At 36.8% G+C, this 22,310-nt stretch overlaps 1 protein-coding gene across 1 annotated transcript in view; it reads right to left on the bottom strand.

The window, feature by feature from the left end:
- enpp1 (ectonucleotide pyrophosphatase/phosphodiesterase 1) overlaps positions 1 to 18,112 on the bottom strand; it is a 44,077-nt gene extending 25,965 nt beyond the window's left edge. Inside the window, exons 1-11 of the mRNA XM_016662695.1 lie at positions 17,864 to 18,112; positions 13,671 to 13,743; positions 11,604 to 11,690; positions 4,664 to 4,721; positions 3,462 to 3,559; positions 3,305 to 3,384; positions 1,398 to 1,517; positions 587 to 696; positions 423 to 488; positions 271 to 343; positions 75 to 183 (exon numbers count right to left, since the gene is read on the bottom strand). Of these exons, the coding sequence (XP_016518181.1) occupies positions 75 to 183; positions 271 to 343; positions 423 to 488; positions 587 to 696; positions 1,398 to 1,517; positions 3,305 to 3,384; positions 3,462 to 3,559; positions 4,664 to 4,721; positions 11,604 to 11,690; positions 13,671 to 13,743; positions 17,864 to 18,103 (1,114 nt within the window). The 5' untranslated portion in view covers positions 18,104 to 18,112. The remainder of the gene's footprint in view (positions 1 to 74; positions 184 to 270; positions 344 to 422; positions 489 to 586; positions 697 to 1,397; positions 1,518 to 3,304; positions 3,385 to 3,461; positions 3,560 to 4,663; positions 4,722 to 11,603; positions 11,691 to 13,670; positions 13,744 to 17,863) is intronic.
- Between the last annotated feature and the right edge of the window lie 4,198 nt (positions 18,113 to 22,310).

Raw genomic sequence — 22,310 nt, 5'->3', positions numbered from 1 at the left:
ACTCATGGGTCTGTATGTTTTATTCTAATTATATTTCTCTAAGTTCTGTCTTTTGAACAGAACAACAACCTCACCATGGTCAGATACGATCATTAAGTTGACACACTGGTGAAGATCTCTTGTAAAAAGTCCATCCATGAGATCGCCCAGAATCGAGTCAACCTTCTCCAAAGCAGCGATCACCTGAAGGAACAACAGAAGGCTGTAAGCGCTTTGGTTCAATACAATGGCAACTAGAACAAGCCTAAGGCAGTAACTGTTTTAACTCACCTGTGAACTTTTTGGGCCGTAAGCATGTCCTGTGCTGTCCGGTTCTTCCAGGTACAAGGTGTAAAAGTCAGGTCTGAAAGCAGACACAATATTGAAACAGGATTTGTGCTTTTCCATGAGAGTTTTAGTGGTTAACATAGAATAAGCAGCACCTTTCCTTCTCAGGTAAACTCAGCCACTCGAACACTGTTTCCAGTCTGTTCTCAAACTTAATGTTCCTGCACACAAAAAGTTTGTAAAGGCGGCATTACAAAAACATCTTATACACTGGAAGTTAACATAAGGACATATTTAATACCATAAGGTTCAGCCTTACTTATCATACATCCTGTAGAGAGTTGGGAATGATCCATTAATAGCAACATCAGAACCTGGCCAGAAGAACGTGCCTGCTTTTAGTTTCTGACGCATTGCGGTGAGCCACACCTGAATAAGAAAAACAAATGAAAAAGAAAATAGTGCAGCGTTTTTGATGATGGCAGAGAAAATGGACACAAACAAGAGACATGGGATCTTTTTTTTTAGTCATTTAGAAGAAGTTTTATCTCTCCATTCTTTGAAAAATCAGTTCCAATCTGTGGGTAGGATGGCTCTACTGACACATTAATGCTCTAAACATATTTTGGCACACACGATTTGTAGTACTGGTTTGGTAGTCTTTACTGAAAGACACAGCTACGCAGGGCGATCATTATTACCCTTTTGCAAAGTCATGCAGCTGCTGCACAAAAGACAGTGAAGTGAAGCAGTTCGTCACACAAAAGAGGATTGAGATAAAGTTTAAGTAAGAGCCACAAAGTGCTTAAGTAAGCACAACTATCACAAGCCAACACTTACAACGAGCTGAATCTAAAATTTCAACAGGAACGTTGCAATGGGGAGGGCAAATTACAGCATGATGAATACTCAGACTTACGCAAGGCAGGATATCCTTTTTTATGAATCACAGCAGATTTTGAATAAGACCAGCGTTGGTAAACCATGAGCAACTTGGAGACATTCAGATATTACAGTAAAATTCAGCATTGCTCAAATCTGCTTTGTGATCTTGTATCTTGATAAGGCCACACTTTAATTCCTGAAAGAACTACAGGATTGAAATTCTACCTTTGTACACAGACACTCACCGGTTCGCCCTGGTACCAGTTTGAGTTGAATTTCTCATCTGTTTTCAAGGTGAAAAAGGCGTTTCGGGTCACATCATACATCTTGTTGTCTACGATCCCATGAGACTCGGGATAAAGACCCTGCAGGAGACGGAGATCAAATAAAAACACAGGCACACTGAGCTGTTTTGATACAGTAGCTGCAGGGTTTAACTCCTGTTTTTCTGAAAATAAAAAGCTCCAGACATGATTAAGGCCTTTGCGATTCTATAAAGCTCCTTAAAATGTGTTTTTAATCCCCCTAAAATGCATTTCATGCTCAAATTTGTGCCTCCTGTATTCTGCATTGTATTTTCTGGGCGTCACATCTTGGCAGACTGTATTACTGGAAATACTAAAGAATTTACTTTAATGGTGGGGTCTGTTTTTGAAAAACAGAGGTGGAATCCATCTTAAAAAGCTGTTTTTTTCCATGCACATGTAAGCTATTAGGCCTCAATAGAGCAATGACTTTCTAACTCTGCGGGAAGAGAAAACCTTGAAGCACACATGAAGAAAGAAACTAACAGCAGTGGTGAAAAGCATTTAAAACATTTAAAGTTATGTCCTTTAGATCCAAAACTACAGCAAGTCCAACTCATCTAATACTAGCTTTAAACTTTAAAATATGTAACTTATTGGGTTTAAACTGCATTTATTTGAGATTCTGGTAAAAACGTAGTTGTGAGCCATCTCTTTTAGACTTTGGACACATAAAATGACAGATTTCTAAAGATTAAACCAGATGTTCTTTCCTTTCTGAACCCATTATTCATTGTTAGGAACCCTTGTTGTGTCTCAGATTAAAACATGACGTCAATAGAAACGTGAAAGCATGCACTCATTGACGAGGCAGGTTGAATAAAAATTATAAATCATTTCAGAAGTTATCCCACTTTAGGAAAAGTGCTACATATAAAAAAAGGCTGCAGTAAGCTGGTACAATTCGTGTGCATTTTTTGATTTAATTACAGCATTCAGTCTTCTTTGGTAGGAGTTTATGAGCAACCCTCCAACAACTTGTTTTAGCAAAGCTGTAGCACATATTCTGCTATCAAAATGCTATTTTTGTCATCTCCTGAATGATACCTTTGAAAAAAGAGACAATTTTGATTCTTAGTTCCCTCTTTGTAACTTCAGGCTTCAGCTAAATGATACAAAAGGAAACTTTTGTTTCACATTAATCAGATTAAATGTAATTGTTGTCCTGGACATGTTGCTTTCAAGATCTAAAAAAACTTTTTAAATGTAATAATATTTTAACGAAGTGTTACATTATTTGAATGAGTACATAAAGTAATGAGTAAATTAAACTCATGACAAACTGAAACATTTACAGCACATGTGTCAAACTCGAGGCCTGGGGGCCGAATCTGGCCCGCTATAGCTTTTTATGTGGCCATCTAGAAATTACATCAATAAATCCCTCCAGTTTTTCACAAATCTGCAAAATTCATACAAAATTCTCACAAAGTCAACAGATCTCCACATTTTTTTTCCTGATTTTCCTGCAAAATTTTCTCAAAATTGGCCAAAAACATTGAGTTTAAGTTATAATCGTTGACCAATATGGCAAATACTTACACTTAACATCATACATTAGCACAAATATCATAAAAAGTCCTAACAAATATTTTTTAATTAGCACCACAAAATCTGGGATTTTGATTGCAAAAAAAAGTCACTAAATCCTCAGCGATATGAAAAGATGTCCAATGTTATTTAATTTTAAGAAATGCCTATTGAATGCCGAAACAAACAACTATTTATTGATATTTTAACAATTTAATGGGTTTTATCAATACATTCTGGCACATCCGGCCCTTTAAGAACATTCAGATTTTTTTATATAGCCCAAAATGAAAATGAGTCTGACGCCGCTGGCTTACAGTAACGATGGTGTAGTGGTTGGGGAAAGTCTTTGTGGGATAAACAGGCCTCATGTAAGATGTTGTTGTTCCATCCTTTCCTGCAGAACAAAAACTGCTTGTAACACCAACAGGAAAATCTTGGCGAGTTGAGGCGGCGACCGCTTTACTGACTTACGCAGCTTGTTGATGACGGGCAGCCGACTATGGTGATCTTTCAGGTACTCTGCTCGGAAACCGTCCAAGGACACGAGGAGAAGAGGAGGCCTGGAAAAACTGGGCAAAGGAAAAACCTCACTTATTTAATTTGCTTGTCTTGCGTCCATGTATATTTAGCAGGAAACGGTATGAGGAAATAGGTGTGGAAATCTCACAGGGCCGCCTGTTTATTATAAACAGCTATTTCTTGATGCTAAGCTGCAAGATCAGTGATAAAAAAACCCAACGGTGTGAAAATAGGGCGGTTATATTACTGATCAAATATTTTGTAACTGAAGGAGCTGAACCTGACCCATAGATGGAAACATGTTTTGACAACCTGCACATTCAGCTTGCATTCCTCTTTTGCAACCTGAGTACAGAAAACACTGTTTGAAAGCCTTAGGCTGTGAACAAATTAATAAATTCATTCATTCATGAAGAAACATCTCTGCATGTAAACAATATGACTATTTCCTTAGAGTACAAATACTCAATTTCAATATATGAAAGTGTGGTTTGCATACTCAGGGTCAAGTAAAAAAATAAAACACAGACCACATTTATGCAATTTCTATTTTAAAACAAAAGTTCAGGTCATTTTGAGCAACATGTTTAATTTTCCACTGCAGGATGCGTCTGTCTAGCTTACTCTATGTTTGTGTGTGGTTTTATCTCCTCACAAGCACATGCCTGATTAGTCAAAGTCATTAACCCAGTTTCCATAGCGACAACTACTATTTCCCAATATAATGACACCATTGGGGGGGGAAAAAAAAAGAACTGACATTTTGGGTTGGCTACACTTCTGTTAAAAAACATAAAGGAACAAATTAAACTGCCTAAATGTAGGAAAATGTCACCATTTAAAATTTTATCACCATTTTATTGCCATCTTCCAACAAAGAGCTTTTTACAACAGCAATTGACTGAAAAACTTTGTTTTTAGCAACATGTCACACTGAAAAAACAAATCAGATGATCCAACGAGTTAATTTCTCACAACTAATCAAATTAAGTTGATCAAAGTAGATGTATTAAGTTTAAGTTATCATGTTAGTTTGACAAATTTGATTCCATGAATCATCTTAATATTTTCTTTTAAAGTTGGAGCTCCATTCTCTTTTTTCAGTGCATAAAGAAACACATCCCTCAAAAACGGGTCATCTGCCGTTTCATTACCCAGGTGGACACTTAGCCTCCCCGATCTCCTGTGTGAATTTTTTCCAGAGACTTCCTCCTGTTGAGAAAGAAAAACGGCATCAGTAAAAATGTTATGTTTATTGTGATTTATATTTTTCACTGTCAATCTCAAAGCCAGACCACAAACACTTATAAATTATGGGATTTAAATTCACTAAAAAAATCATAATGAGACCGTCAAGTTATTTTTTTTTATTTTTTTGAAATACAACTTTCAATTTAAGCACATTTTTCAACATCCAAATAATCCAACGTTAAGAAGGAACAATGCTGCAAGATCAGCAATGCTATTCTTTTCAGCACAATTTTCCCTTGATCATTAAAGTCATACTCTTGTAAATGGTAACACGGTAGACATATTAGCTTTTAATAAAATTGTCGATGCCCCTTTTTCCAAGAAGGTGAAATAAGGGAATATAGAGTCTTACACAGAACTGGTCCTAATAAAAGTGAGGTCTTGCATCATTGACATATTCAAATTAGTATTTATCTAAACTTTTTCAGACAACAGTTTGCCATGAAAAACCTTACAAGAGTCTGAATCCCTGGACAGAAAAAAGCCCCCAGAATACTGAAACCTCTATAGGTGACAGTTTTTCTAATATTGGTTTAAAAGTAATAGTTGAGTTATGTGACTTCCCCATTCACACCAAAAAGATATCTGGACTTAGAGGTGCACACAGAGGACACTGTGTTCTTCCAGTAAAACTAGGGAAGTATTTCCAGTCAATCGTGTTTCTTTTAATCTGAGAAAATGTCGAGCAGAAACAGACTTAACAAGCAGAGAACGGAAAAGAATCAGCGTTGGATGCCAGATTCTCCACTGGACAAATATGCTTACAGATAATAAAAAACATCTGAATGTTCTTCAAGAACCAATTCCAGTAAATGGATGTTTTATCTCTAACTCCTAAAATAATGTAACTATTGAACCCATGACGTTTATAGATCCTTTCAAATTTTATTTATCCTTCACTGATCCACAAAAGACATCTTGTTTTCATTTAATAATTTACATAACTCAAACAAACGTTTTAAGCCAGTTTACAGGAAGAAGATGCCATTGAAATAGTTGAACTGGTGGACACGCTATGTTCCAGTTTACACAAACACTCACAATTTACTCTGAAACCTTCATTAATTTATAGCTTGTCAAAAATGGCTGACATCCAGGAAGCTGAACAATACAGCTTAGGTCACAAGTTTGGACAAACCTACCTCACAATAAAAGGATTAGGGTGTGTACGCTTTTGTCTGGCTCTCTCGGTTAAACAACTTTTTAGAAGGAATATCCCGCAGAATCATTGCTGTTTATTGTGTTCCCTCATGGATTAGATTAACTTTGATGTCAACAAATGGCTACGGTCAATTAAATCCCACTTTGAGTTTACTGGCTGTTTTAGTGACAGCCAAAAGAATGACGTCACAGACATAAAACCCAAACTCTGCTGGCGAAACACCAGAAGGGGAAACCACTTTTCAAAAGTATCTGCAGGATAGTCATGTGAAGCAATTTGTCAACATCATGCAGTGGCTACTTTTCCACTCAGGGATTAAAATAACTTTTTATTAAAACTTAACGTGATTCAGAAAAACAAAAAAAAAATGTAATGATCCTTTTGAGGTCTAAATGCTGGAGTTTGATCAAACGCTCTTGTTAAACACTAAGTGTTAAAAATACATTTTATTTGGGTTAGATCTTTGTGATGTCATTCCTCAGTATTGTAAGCATTACTCAGTAGTGGCTCTAAGCTGCTCTCACTTCCTCTGTTTGATGTTCACATCTGCTTTCAGCTTGCAGATGTTAACATTTCTTTGTTCCCATTGCTCCCTGTTTGTACAAGTAACTCATGGTTTCCTTTTATCCCTGCAAGATTCGAGTCGTTGTCGTCGTCTTTGCATCAAAAGTTGAGAGTTTCCTATCCTGCAGCTACTTTAGTTTTGGTCACTTTGTAATTCTAATGAAATGTATCAATTTTCTACTGTTTCTCACATTGAATCAGCCCCAACAGTTCTGACCTGCATTTCTCAACTTTTATAGTTTTGCTGAGTTTGAGAGCCTGAGATTCTTTCTTGTAGCAGATAATCAGGAGCCTCTGTGAATACAGTCGCCAGATTCTAACAGGTATATTTTCAGTACTTTAAATGATTTCCCATCACTCCAACAAACCGTGCCAAACTATTTTTATTTTATGATGATGGACTGAACAGTGACCTGTGAGGTTTCACAATGTAAGTTTCCAAAGAAGGTTTAAGCTTCTCTGGAAACTTACATCTCACAGGTCACTGACCTATTCCTTAGTTTTCAGGATTCTGTTTGTTCACTCATATATCCTGACGAACCTCTGAGTCATTCACAGAACATCTGTTATACTGAGATTAAAGAACATGCGGAGGGACTCTGTTGACTTCTAAGGTATATTGTTGTAATGCGTTTCTATTAAGAAAGCAAAATATACAGCATGCTTTTTGTTTTTTGCATATCATTTAAAAAACTATTCTCTTGCACTTCAAAAACATGTAAAATTGTTTTGGTTTGTGTAAATAAAAAGATAAGGGTCTGTAATTATACTGTGAAAAATATGCAAAAGCTTTAAAGATATCTTTGCAAGGCACTGTACAGCCAAAATCAATAAACTGGAATATACATCCTAATGAGTCTTGCTTGTCAGATTAAAGGTAGCTTTAAAAAAAGACAAGAAAAACACCACATCAAGCTCACATTTCTGTTTTAAAAATTATTTTTTCTATTAAATGTTGTGTTTTTGTTATCAGTTAGCAAAAAAAATAATTACGATTAAGAGAAAAAAGTTGTCTAAACATAAGTTTTTGTGCAATTAATCTACAAATGTGTTTTGCCTGTGTGTTTTCATTTACCGAAAATAAAACCAGTATGAAATGTTGCCACTGTTCGTGAAATCTAAGAAAGAAGGTCGTTCCCACAGACAATGAGATACTGTTCTCATTGTCTGGCCTGTTCCCTCACAGTTTTCGAACAACTAATACATTTGTCAAGTGCTTTGCTGACAGGACATGGAACAGAAGAGTCTTATCATGCAGGTGAGAAGGCCCCTTCTCACCGCCTCGAGGTCAGCGTTGTGGTTTGGAGCGAACATAGGGATGCAGTGTCTCAAGAGAATCAGTCACTGTGATCTTTAAATCCACTAGAAAATCCATGCTCAGCATTTTACACAACACACAGACTCCATCTATAGAGAAGGCTCTGACTATTATTCATGTCTTTTCATCTGTTTCCAAAATCAACATCCGGAAAAAGTGTAAACGTAAAACGTAGGAGATGGCACGTAAACAAGAGTCTGCACGTGTGGAAAATCCGATCCTATTCTTTCCATATGGCTTTCAAGTTGGTGGGGCAGGGAAAGCGAGGGGAAAAACTATCACAGCAGAGGGAACACCCCACCCTAGAGGACTGCAGCCCACACTCACCGCTACTGCCCCAGAAAAGCAGGAGGGATGTTTTGGCGTGCCAGTGTGCAATGAAAAGCACATTGGTGCCGCGGACCACATTCAACCAGAGAGAGACTACGCTTCCGCAAAACATTCCTCTTTCACAAAAACGTGGTTACAGCAAGTTTAGTGTAAGAGGATACAAAACAGCAAGGCTGCTCAGGGGTTAATTTGAGACTGTCCCATGAGTGTTAACATTCACGTCTAGCTTCCCAGTAACCCGACCCACCTCACCTACTTCCCTAACATGTTGTGAGTTTCCCCCCAGGGTCCAACGTGGGTCTTTTTCAGGAATAACTGTTCGTGCTTTCTTTCTCATAAATCTCACAGCAACTTTTGATGCAACAAAATGCCATTCTGGACCATAAAAATATTACCAGTGTACCAAACAGAACCTGAATGCAGATTTCTCCAAAGGTAACGTGATCGATGGCGTCATGCAATCACTGGAAACGGATTCGATTCACAGTTGAGTCAATATTTAAACCCATGACTTAAGAAATGGAAAATCAGAAACATGCAGCTACCCGCACAAAGAATGTTAACAAAAGAAACAAAAGAGGAACAAAAACCGGTACAGAAACCTGAAACTACAGAGAATCCTAGCATGAATATAAACACAGATAAGTTGACATAATTAACCTTTTATGTGGTCAGCAATCTGCTTTGTGTGCACATTCTTCTTAACCCACCAATCTATGATAAGTGAAGCGTATTGCTAATTTTCCTGGTGTAAAGGGCTCAGCACAGAGTCGCTTAAAGCGCAGATGGAAAGCATTAACAAAGATTTGCTTTGCCCATCTTTACGCAAGACTTTTATTAAAGGGGCAGAATATATGTTTTCCAGCCACGTAGAATCATTTTGTAGCATAATCAAATCAATATGTCACCTTCAGTTGTTATAAAATGCTATGTATATCAAATATGACTCAAAAGAAATTCAACTATGTAATTTTGCACTTTGAAATTGGGCATCTGTCTCTTTAAGAAGTCCTGCTCTTTCCAACACTTTTGAGGAAATCATCACATCGCTACTCTATTAACCCTCTAACAACAAATTTTACCAGCATTGCACTGAGAAGTAGATCATATAACGAGCTCAGCAGATACATAGTTCCAGCAGGTGTTTGCTAATTGCTGCTGGCTAGTCTGAAGGAACCGTTGTGTGGTTTCCAAGTTAAGTGGACATTTGAAAACTGCAGCTCAGAGGAGGAGCTGAATGGTTGCTATGGAGATTAAAGGATTTCTCAAACATGCATGAAAGAATCAAAGCAGAACTCCAGATGAGTTTTTGATGATGGAGCAAAACTATGGCACACATAATACTGCCCTACTAAAAATGGGGTTGTGTACCTTTATACTAAAAGTTCCACACAGAGTAGCACATAAAACAAAACAAAAGAAGAAATTGCTAAGTATTTAAAGCCTTTTCTTAAAGCAACCTCGTTCCCCACATGAATGTTCAATTAGATTTAAGTTAAAGTCTTTCACAAAGCACGTTGGAGGAGGTTTTCTTGTAAAATCAGCTTTAACTTTACCTTATGTGTTGACTAGTTACCCAGTTTCAACCACACCATGATGCTGTCACTACCATGCTTCACAGTTTGCATTAATAATTAAAAAGAAATTTCATATAGACACTTCCTTTGTATTAACTGCTTGGCTAGTAGTTTAGTATGTGCTCTCACCTGAGATTTTATATAAACAAGTGTGTTTGCATCCAACTCAGGGTCAATCAGCTGAATCTACCACAGGTGGGTCTAGTGAATTTGTGGAAACATTTGAAGGATGATCATAAACATGAAGCACCTGATCTTAATCTGGAATATTTAGGCAAAGGATCTGAATAGTTATATGCAAGTAATTCATCACTTTATTTGATAAATTTCCTCCTGTCGTTATGGTGTACAGTGGACAGAATTTTGAGAAATTAAGTCATGTTGGAATCAAGTTTAGGTTAGAAATACTCGATTGGAATAAGGTTATTGTTGGGCTCAAACTAAAGAGAGAAAATATATATTCCTGGTTGGAAATCCCCAAACTATTCCTTTATGTAGCTGCTTCTGCCTTTGAAAACTCTACCATAGGACAAATGACAATAATTAGTGCCAAACATTTTTTTCTGTTTAAGTTCCTCACTGATTCTGCTGAAATGCAATTATCTGGACTGTAGGTCATTTCTGAGTACTGATATGAATCATTATTTCCAAATGCATCCATTTCTGGAAATGTCAAAATAGAAATGTCACTTTATGTTTAGGATGTTTTGCTAAATTCTCCTGTACCAGACTGTGGGAGTGTTCAAATGGTCTGAAACATTTGGACAAGAGAGAGGAAGTCAAAGACAAACGGTTAGTGATAGAAGAAAGTGTAATGACTAGAAAACAAACATGAAGAGGCACTTATTTAAATTAGCTTACACAACAATGAAAAAAATTGAGAATTGGCAGTTTTGTCAATGCATCTGATCATATGAGATTTAAAAATACCAAAGCATGTCAGCTTAGCAAAGTATATTTTCCTAAACTTTGATTTTTAGGTAGCTATTGTATGTGATTCAAGGGTTTCTGAGCTGACTGACTTGAGTGGATCATTTGTACAGTTTGAAAGTGGGTCATGCTGCATGGTGGCCCTAATGTATCTCTTTTTCCTCACAGTCGGAACCCTTGTCTGTTTATTTTGGATGTTTTTCTCGTTCATGTGTGGATTTTGTCCCATCGCTTTGGCCTTCTCCCACATGGCAACGAGAGGAATGTAACTGTCAACACTGAATTTGCTTTTTCTCTTTCTTGTCACTGTGTTCATGTTGTACTCTTCCTGTTGCCGAGTAAATCCATCTATCAACTCCTCAAACATGAATAAAAAATTACAAGAAATCAAAGAGAATATGAATATAATGGATGGAAGTGGGCCACCAGATCAGGGGTGGACAATATGAACTTTTATAGCAATATTTTGTGGTACTGTTGTGATAACAATAAAAAATATTTTTATGTAACTGTATGGCTATTAATGCATGGTACAGCATGCTTATCATCATTAATGACCCCTACATATTTTAAAAATATATATTTATTTATGCATAGTGGATTTATATCTAGTATACTTCACATATAGTGCTTTTAGAATTTCATTTTCCTCAGTAAACAAAATAAATAAACAGAAATGCTTTTTTTTTTATCTGAGAAAAGAGTCTGGATACTCTACCCAGCTACTATCTTTTGGTTTAATCAACAATGCAACATTCCTAAACGATGATACTCCAGCTCTAAAATGGCATCTAGTACAATGCCATTTTCCTGGAACTGTTGTTTGATTTTTTTTTTTTATTAATAATATTTTGATTGTTTGAATCTCTGTCAGTAATGAGTTTACAAGAGAGACAGAGAAATCCCCATAGCCTTGCTGCAGTGATGCTAACTGGCATATCAGTGAACACAGTGTAGCTCACCTTCTACGCTGTGAGAGCGAGGAGAAGTTACTCTGGTATGGGGAGGTAGAGCAGCTGGTGACTCATAGTCACCTGTTGTAAAGTGTGCTAAAAGGTACAGGGACAAGTCAAATATATGCATATCTTGTTAAATATTTCCTTTCCCTGATTAAGTGTTAGTGAAAAGGAGGCTAACAGTAGCCTGTAGCTAAGCTAGCTAAGCCAATGGGTTAGGAATAACACTACAGTCTACTCACTTCTCTTGGAGGAAAACTGGGTTATAAACTGATACCCTTCATTTTGTTTTTTTCATTATCTTTTTTCTCTTGACTTTCTTGAAAATGTGATATTACTATATTGCTAGGCACCAGGGTTATTATATCTTGTACTGAACACTGCTGCCAACTCCTCAGCAAGGAAAGTCGCTTATTGGCTGTCCTAAAAATCACTAGATGACATCATTACCTAATTTGCATATTTGGTCTTGAGCGATCTGGACACTACATGACAGGGATAACTACTTTGACAAGGTAAAAGTGTTTAAAAATCCTGATTTAGAACTACAAATACACTTTATGAAAGTATTTATGAATTTATTAGACATTAAATAAATTCATAGATGTATTTAATGTATTATATTATGGTATCATTAATTAATTATGATATCACATGATATCATCATGTGCCTCAGATATGATATGTGTACTTTTAATTGGTTTAGTTGAGAATAATTAGAGTGGGTAATATTTACATCATACCAGAAATTGCATTTTCATTGCCTATCATAGGGAATTTTAAAAGGTATTTTATTTAGGTTCTATAGTTAAGATATATTTCTTACTTTTCCTTATTGTCAAAATTAGGAATGCATATCTATTTTTTTAGATATGACTTACAAACACACAGGGCATATCAGGGAGTCTATACTGTCATGATAAAAAGTCATGACTGTATAGAAACAAAACATTGCCTCATAATGAGGTTTTGGGATGAAATAACGAAGTGTTCACAAGTGACACATCTGTATGAAAGCATTGCAGAGTACTACTTATACTGTTCCAGAAAACGAAACGGGTTCATTAACTTGCTCATTATGTTCTGATGGTCAACAGTATTGAAAGTCACAATGACATCCAGCACCTTGAATACAGTACCAGAATCTACGGTCATCCTTAAATCATTTAGCAGTTCTGGTTTTCAGTTCCTGAGATGGGTTTAAGCTAAGGCTTTTCTGAGCCACTTGAAACATAACATTTGTTTAAAAACTGTTTAACTGGAACAGGTTGCCAAGCACAGGATGATTACCAGTGAAGCTTTAACAGTTGCAACGCTCTAACAAATGCCATTTGCATTGCACCTGCCCTGCACTGAATAGAGGTGGCAAACTCATTTTCGTTTTGAGCCAAATCAAGCTCATGAATGCTCTGAAAGGGCCGGTTGTGCCAGAATGTATTTATAAAACCTTTTCACAAACTGTTAAAATATGAATGAATTCTTAAAATTAAATATTGTTATTGAACATATGTTCAGTTCCTCCAGGATTTTGTGATTCTTTTTGTTAGTTTTTGCAATAAAAATAACAAGGAATTTGTTGTACTAATTTGAAAATATTTGCGATATTTGCAGTTATGTATGACGGTAAATGTGACTTTTTATGACATGCTGCTATAAACTGACATCAGTCAAGGTTGAGGGAGGTGTTTAGTACAAGTTAGAACCTTTTTGGTAATTTTTGAAAGAATTTGCAATAAACTCGCAATTATTACTGCAAAATACTGCGGGGATTTGTTGATGTGCGAATTTCCACAATAATTCACAAAAAAACTGGAGGGACTGATTGATATGATTTGATAGTAAACATATAAAAATTGCATTGATTTGGTTTTACACATAATATTTAAGCACACTTAAAGTTTAGTCTGGAAGAGGGTCGCATAAAAAGCTACGAAGGGCCAGATTTTATCCTACGACCTTGAGTTTGACACATGTGCCCTAGAAAATATATCCTCAAAAAAAACAAAAAACAAAAAAAACTTCATAATCAACACTGTAAAAAGTCAGAAAACTGGGTGTCTTTGTGAAACTTACCTGTGCTCTTAGAGCCACTTTTATGTGAAATCGCCACAGTCACAATGACGATCAGTAAGCACAGCAGTGCAACCTGAACAAAGACAACAAGTTGCTGTTTAAGTCACCAGAGTACATGATTCATTAAGCAGCACACAGATACAACTTTACAGGCTTCAAAATCAAAAGCCTGAAACGGTGACTGGCTCTCTTACTGTTAACTATTTTTGGCAAACTTAACAGCTACAGTTTTGAAAGTTTCTCCATAACACCTCCAAGGATATTTCTTGTTATTGGGGCCAAAATGCTACATTTTTACCAACCAATTCTTGTTTTTAAAAATAACTGGAATTGTACATTAACATTTCCTAATCTGTTCATCCTAGAAATAAAAAAAAAAAATGTTTCAAATAAATAACTAAAAAACACAAAACTAAGTTGACATCCGGTCCTGTGATTCATACATTGTTCAACTTTATGATCTGAGGCTTGCCAGCTGTCTCCATATTTAATCTTCATCTGTTAAAAATGAGTGGACCAAGTGCTGCTGAGTTTTTATCTGCTGAGGGACAGCAGCTCTGGAGAGTGAGGGGTTTGTAATTAAATGGGCGTTTCAAAGAAAACACTCTGTTTATGGAGAGATGGGGGCGTACTGCCGTGTCTCACTGGCAGCAACGCCTAAAACAGACCCTCAGTGGTTCTTGTGGTTGTTTACTTGCTCTGCAGTCTGAGACCGCTTGGCATCTTCTCTGTAGCCAGAATTAAATATTGTTTGTGAGAAGTTATATTTTGCTTTTTAACTTTGACCATCGTGCTATCACTTTGCTGGAGGTGATATTTTAAATCACAACACACGGTGCAGTTTGCAGGAGCAACATTAAGTTATTCAAATTAAACATAGTTCAAGATAGAAATACATTGTCATGAAATAGGTGAGGTTATTATAGCCAATACTTTGATTACTAAGATGACCACCACATATTTACCACTTCCGCAGGAAAAAAACGCTAGTCTGTGATTATTTATTTTCTTTTACAAGTTAAGCAAAAAAAAAAAAAAAACATATTTCAAACTCATACTTCTTCACAGTTAGCACAGTTAGTGTGCTGCAAGGCTGTCAAAAAGCAGGATTGGTGGAATTATCAACCACAAGAAATCCTTTTAGTGTGATTCACACTTACAAATGTGGCATTCCTAGACAGTTATGATAATATGTTATGTGTATTTGGTGTCTGGTTGTTTTTCTTTTGTTTTTTTAGGGAGAGGTGAGCAGACAGGATAGCTTGATTTGCTTTCGTGGGAGCGTAAAATGTAAGCAGTGTGTTTGTGGGAAGTAAAAGTACAGTTTGTCCCATTCACACCTACAAGTCTGACTCTAAGTGGTACTTTTTTGCTTCAGTTCATTAAATTTTTTCAGAATAAGCTGTTATTATAAAACGAACCCTAGATTGCCAGGTTAGAGTGATGTCTGAAGTTCACTTTGAAAGTGAACATTACAGAATGAAAAACCTAGACTAAGGTCCATTGTCTGCCGGTGTTGAACAAATGTTCCTCAAGTTGGGGCAATGGCTGGAAGGAAAATTCCAGTTGCTCCTTTTCAAAGAGTAAAATTGTTATTGGTCCAAATACATGCATTGTCATGGAGCGTTACACTGTCTAGACTCTGGTTACAGTACTAAGCAGACATCTGGAGTTTCTGTGGTTTATAGCTTAAGTTAGAAGGAAAATAACTCAGTCAGAAGGAAGTAACTTAATGGAACAAATTAGTTCCATTGATAATTTACGCCTGAGGTGGATTTTGGAATAAAAAAAATATATTTACTTACGTATCTGTATGTTTTAACTGCATAAAAATAACATTAAAAAAAACAACTTCACTTAAAGTTTTCAGTCATTGGTTTTTGCGCTTTAAAAATAAAAGCTATTGCAGTTATTTGCCTCCACTTGGACTGGGCGTGGTTAGTCTATTTGCTTATTAATAAAGGAGGCTATTTGGAGAAACCTTTGACTGTGGCAGTAAAAGGCTCTTTAAGGGTGATACAAAATAACAAGGGTGGACTCTAATCCAGGTTAAAAAACGACCCAGGAAGTGTGGCACATAGTTGGGTCTGTAAGCAGCATTTATAGTGTCAGCATAAACACACACACAACGTATGCAGTATGTGTCTGACTGAATAACAGTATGGCATTTATGCACACTGGGATCTAAAACTTTAGTCTAACATGCAGTTTAATGTAATAGTTGCATGATTTGCTGATAAATCAGTTCTTTAAAGTGTGATTTTGTGATTCTGAGTTACAAAAGAAAAAAACAGTGCACCAGGTTGCTGGCAGATGTAGTTTTGAACCCAATAGAGAATTAAGACATCATGTGTTCATGCTCATTTCTACATAAGCAACACAATGCCTTGGGAAAGTCATGCTATGTCGTCACTTAAATTTGGGGTGATTTAAATAAACCAAAATAAAACAGTGAATAACTTGGAGGTGGAAGAGAAAGAGACATAATTTTCAATTTATTTTCCCAAATAAATATCTGAAAAGTGTGGTGTGCATCTGAACTTAGTCGAAAGCTGTTTGGAGGACCAACATTTTCTGTATTTACAGACAAGTATTGTAACGTGTCTCTACCAGTTTCACGCATATATAGATTGCAATGTGTCCTTCCTACTTTCAAAATATCTCAAGACAAATCAGACTGGATGAACAAAATCTGTAAGCATTCATTTTCAAGACTTTTTATAGGTTTTCAATTGGATAAAGGTTTGGACTTTGACTGGGCCATTCCAGCATAGGAGCAAACTTTGATCTAAACCATCGCATCACAACATTTTGGTTCTCCAAAATCCATCCTGCTTCCCTTGTCCTGCTATAGAGAAGCATGCCCAGAGCATGACATGACTACCACCATGTTCCACTGTGGGCAGGGTGTGTTCACAATAGACATGCTCTGCAGGTAAGCCGAAATGTTTGATTTTAGTGTTACCAACACATTTCTAGATCAACTGTAAACTGAAGACTCCAATATTCAAAGCCTGACATATAGTTTTATAATCCCACTCTGCTTTAAACTTGTCTACAACTTGATCCCGGAGTTGTATGCTGTGTTCGTTGGCCTTCATGAAACTGCTTGTTCCCTGTTGTTGCCTAACAAACATCTGAAGCCTTCACAGAACAGCTGTATTTAAACTGACATTACTCACAGGGGGATTCCATTTTTCTAATTATATGGGCTTCTGTAGTTCATTGGGTGCACTGGTTTTTATTTATGGGTATCAGGGAAAAGAGGACTGAAAGCTGAAGTAAAACACATCGCAGCCATTAGATTTTAATTTGTGAGAAAGTGTTGAAAATGTTTTGTTGTGCTGCTACTTCATAATGACCTTTTTTTTGGTTATCAAAAATGGGCACATAAATGATGCATATTTATGTGTGCATCAAAATTCACACACAAATGTGTGAATTTTTACACATTTATGTGTGAAAATTCAAAGAATGTGAATGCCCTGAAATTAGCCTGTGATTCAAAGAACATGTTGTTTAATGACGCATTGACAGCCTGAAAAAGGGTAGATTTTGGCTTTGAAGAATTTAATGAACTGGAAAACAGCATTTTTCAAGGAAAATTGGCAAAGGAAAAAAACATGAATAAACTACAAATAGAACAATTTAATTTCTCCGTCAATGCCCAGAGTGATTCAAGTGTTTTGTTCATGAATTTCCACAAACTGTGCTGTGAGGTCTGGTTCTGCTTTCCACAGAAACAACTGCAGGACACCTGTGGGGCCTTTCCTGGCCTCTGTCTCTTTGCACTGGAGTGAAAACAGTTAGTTTCCACATTACTCTCTGGCACCACTGACAGTCTCAGCTGTGACAGCTGTGGATTAATGACGGGCAAAGCAAACAAGGTGAAAATGCTGACATGAAAGCTGTGGCTTTTGCACTTCATCGAGATTTCGCTGCAGTGCAAAAGAAATTTGTAGCAACTTAGCAATGATTAACCAATAAAACAATTGCAAAAAAAAAAAAAAAAAAGTCTAAATTGAACTCTGGGCTTGCAGGTTTTTTTTTTTCAAAGAAGGCATTAAAACTTTAAAATCTAATTATTGCAGATTCTTGAAAACAGGATATTGAGTTTCTTCATTTTAGTTGTAAGTAATTGACGTGATGCCAGATTAAAGTTTTTTAGTTTTTTTTATAGCTCTGTCACATACCCCAATAATGATTTTACAGCGGTGATTCCGCTTCTTCCTCCGCTCTGCGCTGATCCTCTGGCTCTCCAGCTCGGACGTCCCGAATAAAGACGCCGCCTGCTCCGGTTGCCGCTCCTCTCCTTTGGTCCCCTCCATGCCGCTGAGCGCACTAACGTCCTGACAGTTTTCAAGGAGGGAATGAGATGCAGTTAAGAGTTTTTCACGGCAATGAAGCAGGATATGAACCCTCTGCTCCGGCATGCACAAAGGACCGCCTTTTTTGACGTATTCTTGAGTGGTAAAACAGCAGGCGAGCACATGTTACAGGGTGTCACACAGACGTGTTTTGACGTGAGAGAGCCGCGCTACTTTTGCTTTCGTTTGATATAGCAAAACTTTGAGCAAAGGCTGTCAACTTGCACAATTAATGATTTACTTAGAACGTTCACAGCAACATGTAATATTATGCTAAGAAAAATCTTTTGCTTTTTTAAATAATTGTCATAAGTATCAGAATGCTGTTTTTGAAAATTAAATCTTTGATTAGGCAAAACATTACCTGAAGATGGCAAATAAAAGTCGTTGGAAAGAAAATGAGGCAAATGCTGCAGATGTCGCCATCCGGTGGTCAACGTAGATATTTACAGACACGTGCTTAGAGCTTCAGTCTATAGCTGATTGTTTTTGTTGTCTGTAACTAAGGTATTACTTGAAATAATTTTTGTTGACATTTAAGATTTATTCCCCTTATTTTTTCCTAATCAGAATCACCACTAAATTTTAAAAGATTTTTTTTTTTTTTTTTTTTTTTTTTTATTAATGGAATTTCTCGATACTGTTAAAACTGTTACTAATGTCCATATGTCCAAACTTGTTGGAAAAGCCCACAGGTTGTGGGGTGTAACAGTTTATTTATAGTGACCGCAAGATGGTGCTGTTGTAACATTTGTAATACCCGGCACCAATAATGTTTACATCAATAAAAGCTGTTCTATATTATAATACTGATCAAACTTAAACATACTTCCCCTCTGCGAAATCATCTGTGTCCCGTGAAGTGTTAATAGAAGCCACATGTTACTGGCACCTCTGACCTCTGACCTTTGTCTTGTTTTTACTCTTTTAAAGCTTAGAGTTCAGTCCTGCTGCTCTTTGTTTATCTTTGTGTCTGATAGAAAGAAAAACAGCGTCTGTCTACGTTTAGGTTTGAAGAGGGACTTTGTGTTTACATTCTAGGTTTGGATATATATGAATGTCAGAGTGTATGTTGTTACAGTATATGTAACTATATCACAAAGTTATGAGCAACATAAAACCGCAGAGTGGTGTCAACAGATGCTGAGGCATGGGTTGTGCAGAGATAACCACATTTTTCGAGAGTCATCGGCTACAGACCTCCAAATGTCATGTGACCTTCAGATTAGCTCAAGAACAGTACATGGAGATCTTCATGAGGTGAGTTTCCATGGTTGAGCAACTGCATCAGAGTCGTAAATCCGCAAATTAACTGGAAAGTGCTGGATGTAATCATGTCACTGGACTCCAGAGGACTGGAAACGTGCTCTCTGGAGAGACAAATCACGCATTTCTGTTTGGCAATTCGATAAATTGGTAGAATGACCGAAGATTTCCATAAACACCACAGACTATAAATGAGATGTCACTCAAATTCATATGTGTGTGTGTGCGCGCGCGCGCGTGTGTGTGTGTGTGTGTGTGTGTGTGTGTGTGTGTGTGTGTGTGTGTGTGTGTGAAAGCAGACAAGCAAATGCTTCTGGCAATGGTGTCTGTGTATAATGCTTCTGGAAAAAGACAAATTCTTGTTAACAGCGACATCCGTTGAGTTGATTTTGGGATAAACTTTATTTACTATAAATCTGAACGTGTTTCTGCAGCAACCCTTGCATGGAGGGAGCAGCAGGAATCATAATTTAGAGAGCATGAAGTGACAGTGTGGGACATATTGTATCTGACAGCAGTGCACCCACAGTTCTCCTCATATAAATGAGCTTGTGGAAGCGTGCTTGCAGCTGCAAAGCTTCTCAGCTCACTATAAAAGTCTGCCACTGAAACCAACTCTGCTTAAGAGTTCAGTCCAACCTTATGTTCCTCTTCTTATTTTTGGCTTCAGTATCTAACTTAATTTAGCTCTACTTTCTCAGCTTTGCAGATATGCTTAAAATGATTTTAAAAAAATGATACATGTTGCTTTTAGCATTTAAAGCTGCACATTTTCTCTGCAACTGCAAGAAAATACCTGAATGTACATTTTGTTTTATACAAGAAACAGAGTGGTTTTATTAGCAATCTTTTGAGAACTGAGAGATTTTTATTTATTTATTTATTTTTTTGAGAAAACATGTTGATTTTCATGCACCACGAGTGAAAACAAGACAACTGTTAAATCGGTAACAAGTGTGACTCATTCACAGACATTCATTAGAAGGACAAGTGCTCAAGAAGGACGAGCATTCACGAAGAAAGACAGATTCTGAGGGAAAGAACCAGTACCAAAGGAGTTTTGTCTGGTCACAGTGGCAGCTGGTGGTCATGCTGATGCTAACCACTCATTTCCTCCCATTCAACTGAGGCACGTTTTCTGCTGCCGTAAAAAGTAACTCCTAACAGCGACAGCAGGAGTCGAGTCTATTTGAAAAAAACTGGATTAATTGTATTTTTTCAGCATTTCAGCACAGACTTTTTTTTTTTTTGCTAGATCTTTGTTGTATTCAATACCACTTAATGGAATAGTGTATGCTCTCATTGTCGGTGCATGTTTAATGCTAATAAAACTGTGCACACATGAGTCAAGTGCAGATTAAACTGTCACTGTCTATGCTACCTAGTGACGCTCAACTCAGAAAACATGAAGAAACCACAAATAACAGACGAAACTGCAAATTTCTGAAGAACATCCGGGAAACCTTAATAAATAGAGGAACTGCAGCTTCCTTCTGAAACTGTTAGAGGACTTTCAAATGTATTAGATCCCTGCAGCTTAAATAAGGTGCACATTTTAGGCAGAGAGATGCATGTCTCTGCTTACAGAACTGTTCTTCATGCTCTGCTTTTTCTTTGCCATGATATAAAATTAGTAAATAAAAAAATATAGTTTCTAAACAGAATAATTTAAACCAACCTGACCCTTTGTGGAAAGCAGTTGCCCCTTAACCCAACAACAGGTTGTGTCAACTTTGAGAGCCCTGGCGTTTAACTGGCAATGAGTCTGAAATTGTGACTCACTGTTGTTTTATTTCAGACGTTATGAAGCTTTAAGTTAAAATCCAGAGCTTGATTGAGCTATATCAAAACCTTCATTTAGTATATTATTCATATACTTGGTTTGAGGTGGAGTAGCTGGTGTGTTTTGGATCACCAGTACTTTGGAGAAACATCTTTTTCGTCACTTTTGAGCCTTTGTTGAAGGTATGCAATGTCAAACTCACAATTAATTATTATTGAAAGAAAATTGTCTTATTTATATCCACTGCATGGTTGTGCGCACACAGATTTGCAAGTCGCAAATTAGAGGTTACGGGTTTGGTGTATTCTCGTTATGGATTTCAGCAGAACAACAGCAACTCTATACCATAGGTACTAATGCATGTGTGGTTGTATTGAAGAAAGAGACTTGGAAGGGACTTGAGGATTAAGGAAAAAGTATATAAACTTTGGTAAACTGGCAGGCCTTAACTCTCAGTTAAGAGACTCTCTGGTCTTCTTTTGGTGTCTCTTGATGAATTACAGGTAAGTGCACAGTACAGCTGAGACCGATGGTGTAATAGGATGAATTAAGCCTGCACTCAATGAGTTATCATGCCCATCGTATGATCTATTGCCAGCAGGGGCGTTGTATAAAAGGAGCTTCTGTCACCTATCTCCTTATGAGGAGTTTGCATTTCCTGATGTCTTTTTTCACTAGCTGCTTACTCAGCTGCATCCACAGCTCTCAGTGAAGAGAACTATAGTGATCAGATGTGCAGAAGCTAGCGTCCTGTAGTGAGAGTTAACTGTTACAAATCAGAGACATGAGACAAGAATAGTTGGCTAAGAAACTCAAAATGTCACTTTGAAGCAGCTGTTTTGAAATGTAAAATGTTATTGGATGTTTTCATTTGTCATCAGAAAAAGTTGGAGTGAGAAATTATTAAGTCATTTCTTCTTAAAGATTGCAGAAAGATCACTTAGGATTTAAACGTATTTAAACTTTTACTGTGAAAAAAATAAAAGACTAACAGTAAAAGTGGTCAGATTCAGGAAACTTCTAACATTCTCGTTACCGTTTGTCTGATAAGATGCAAAAACATTTCCCTAAAATGTTTACATCATCTAGTTGGAAGCAGAAAAACATGATTTGAAACAGCCAAAATGTGATTTTTCTGATTGCACAGTCATTTTTCCGCTCTAAAAACAACCCATTAGCGCGATAACCATTTCGTTTTCAGTAATAAGCAAGTGATGAAATTTC

The sequence above is a fragment of the Poecilia formosa genome, unplaced genomic scaffold (assembly GCF_000485575.1).
Source record: "Poecilia formosa unplaced genomic scaffold, Poecilia_formosa-5.1.2 Scaffold1, whole genome shotgun sequence".
Lineage (NCBI taxonomy): Eukaryota > Metazoa > Chordata > Actinopteri > Cyprinodontiformes > Poeciliidae > Poecilia > Poecilia formosa.
The sequence above is the reverse complement of the archived record's forward strand: the minus strand, read 5'-3'. Positions and strand labels throughout refer to the sequence as shown.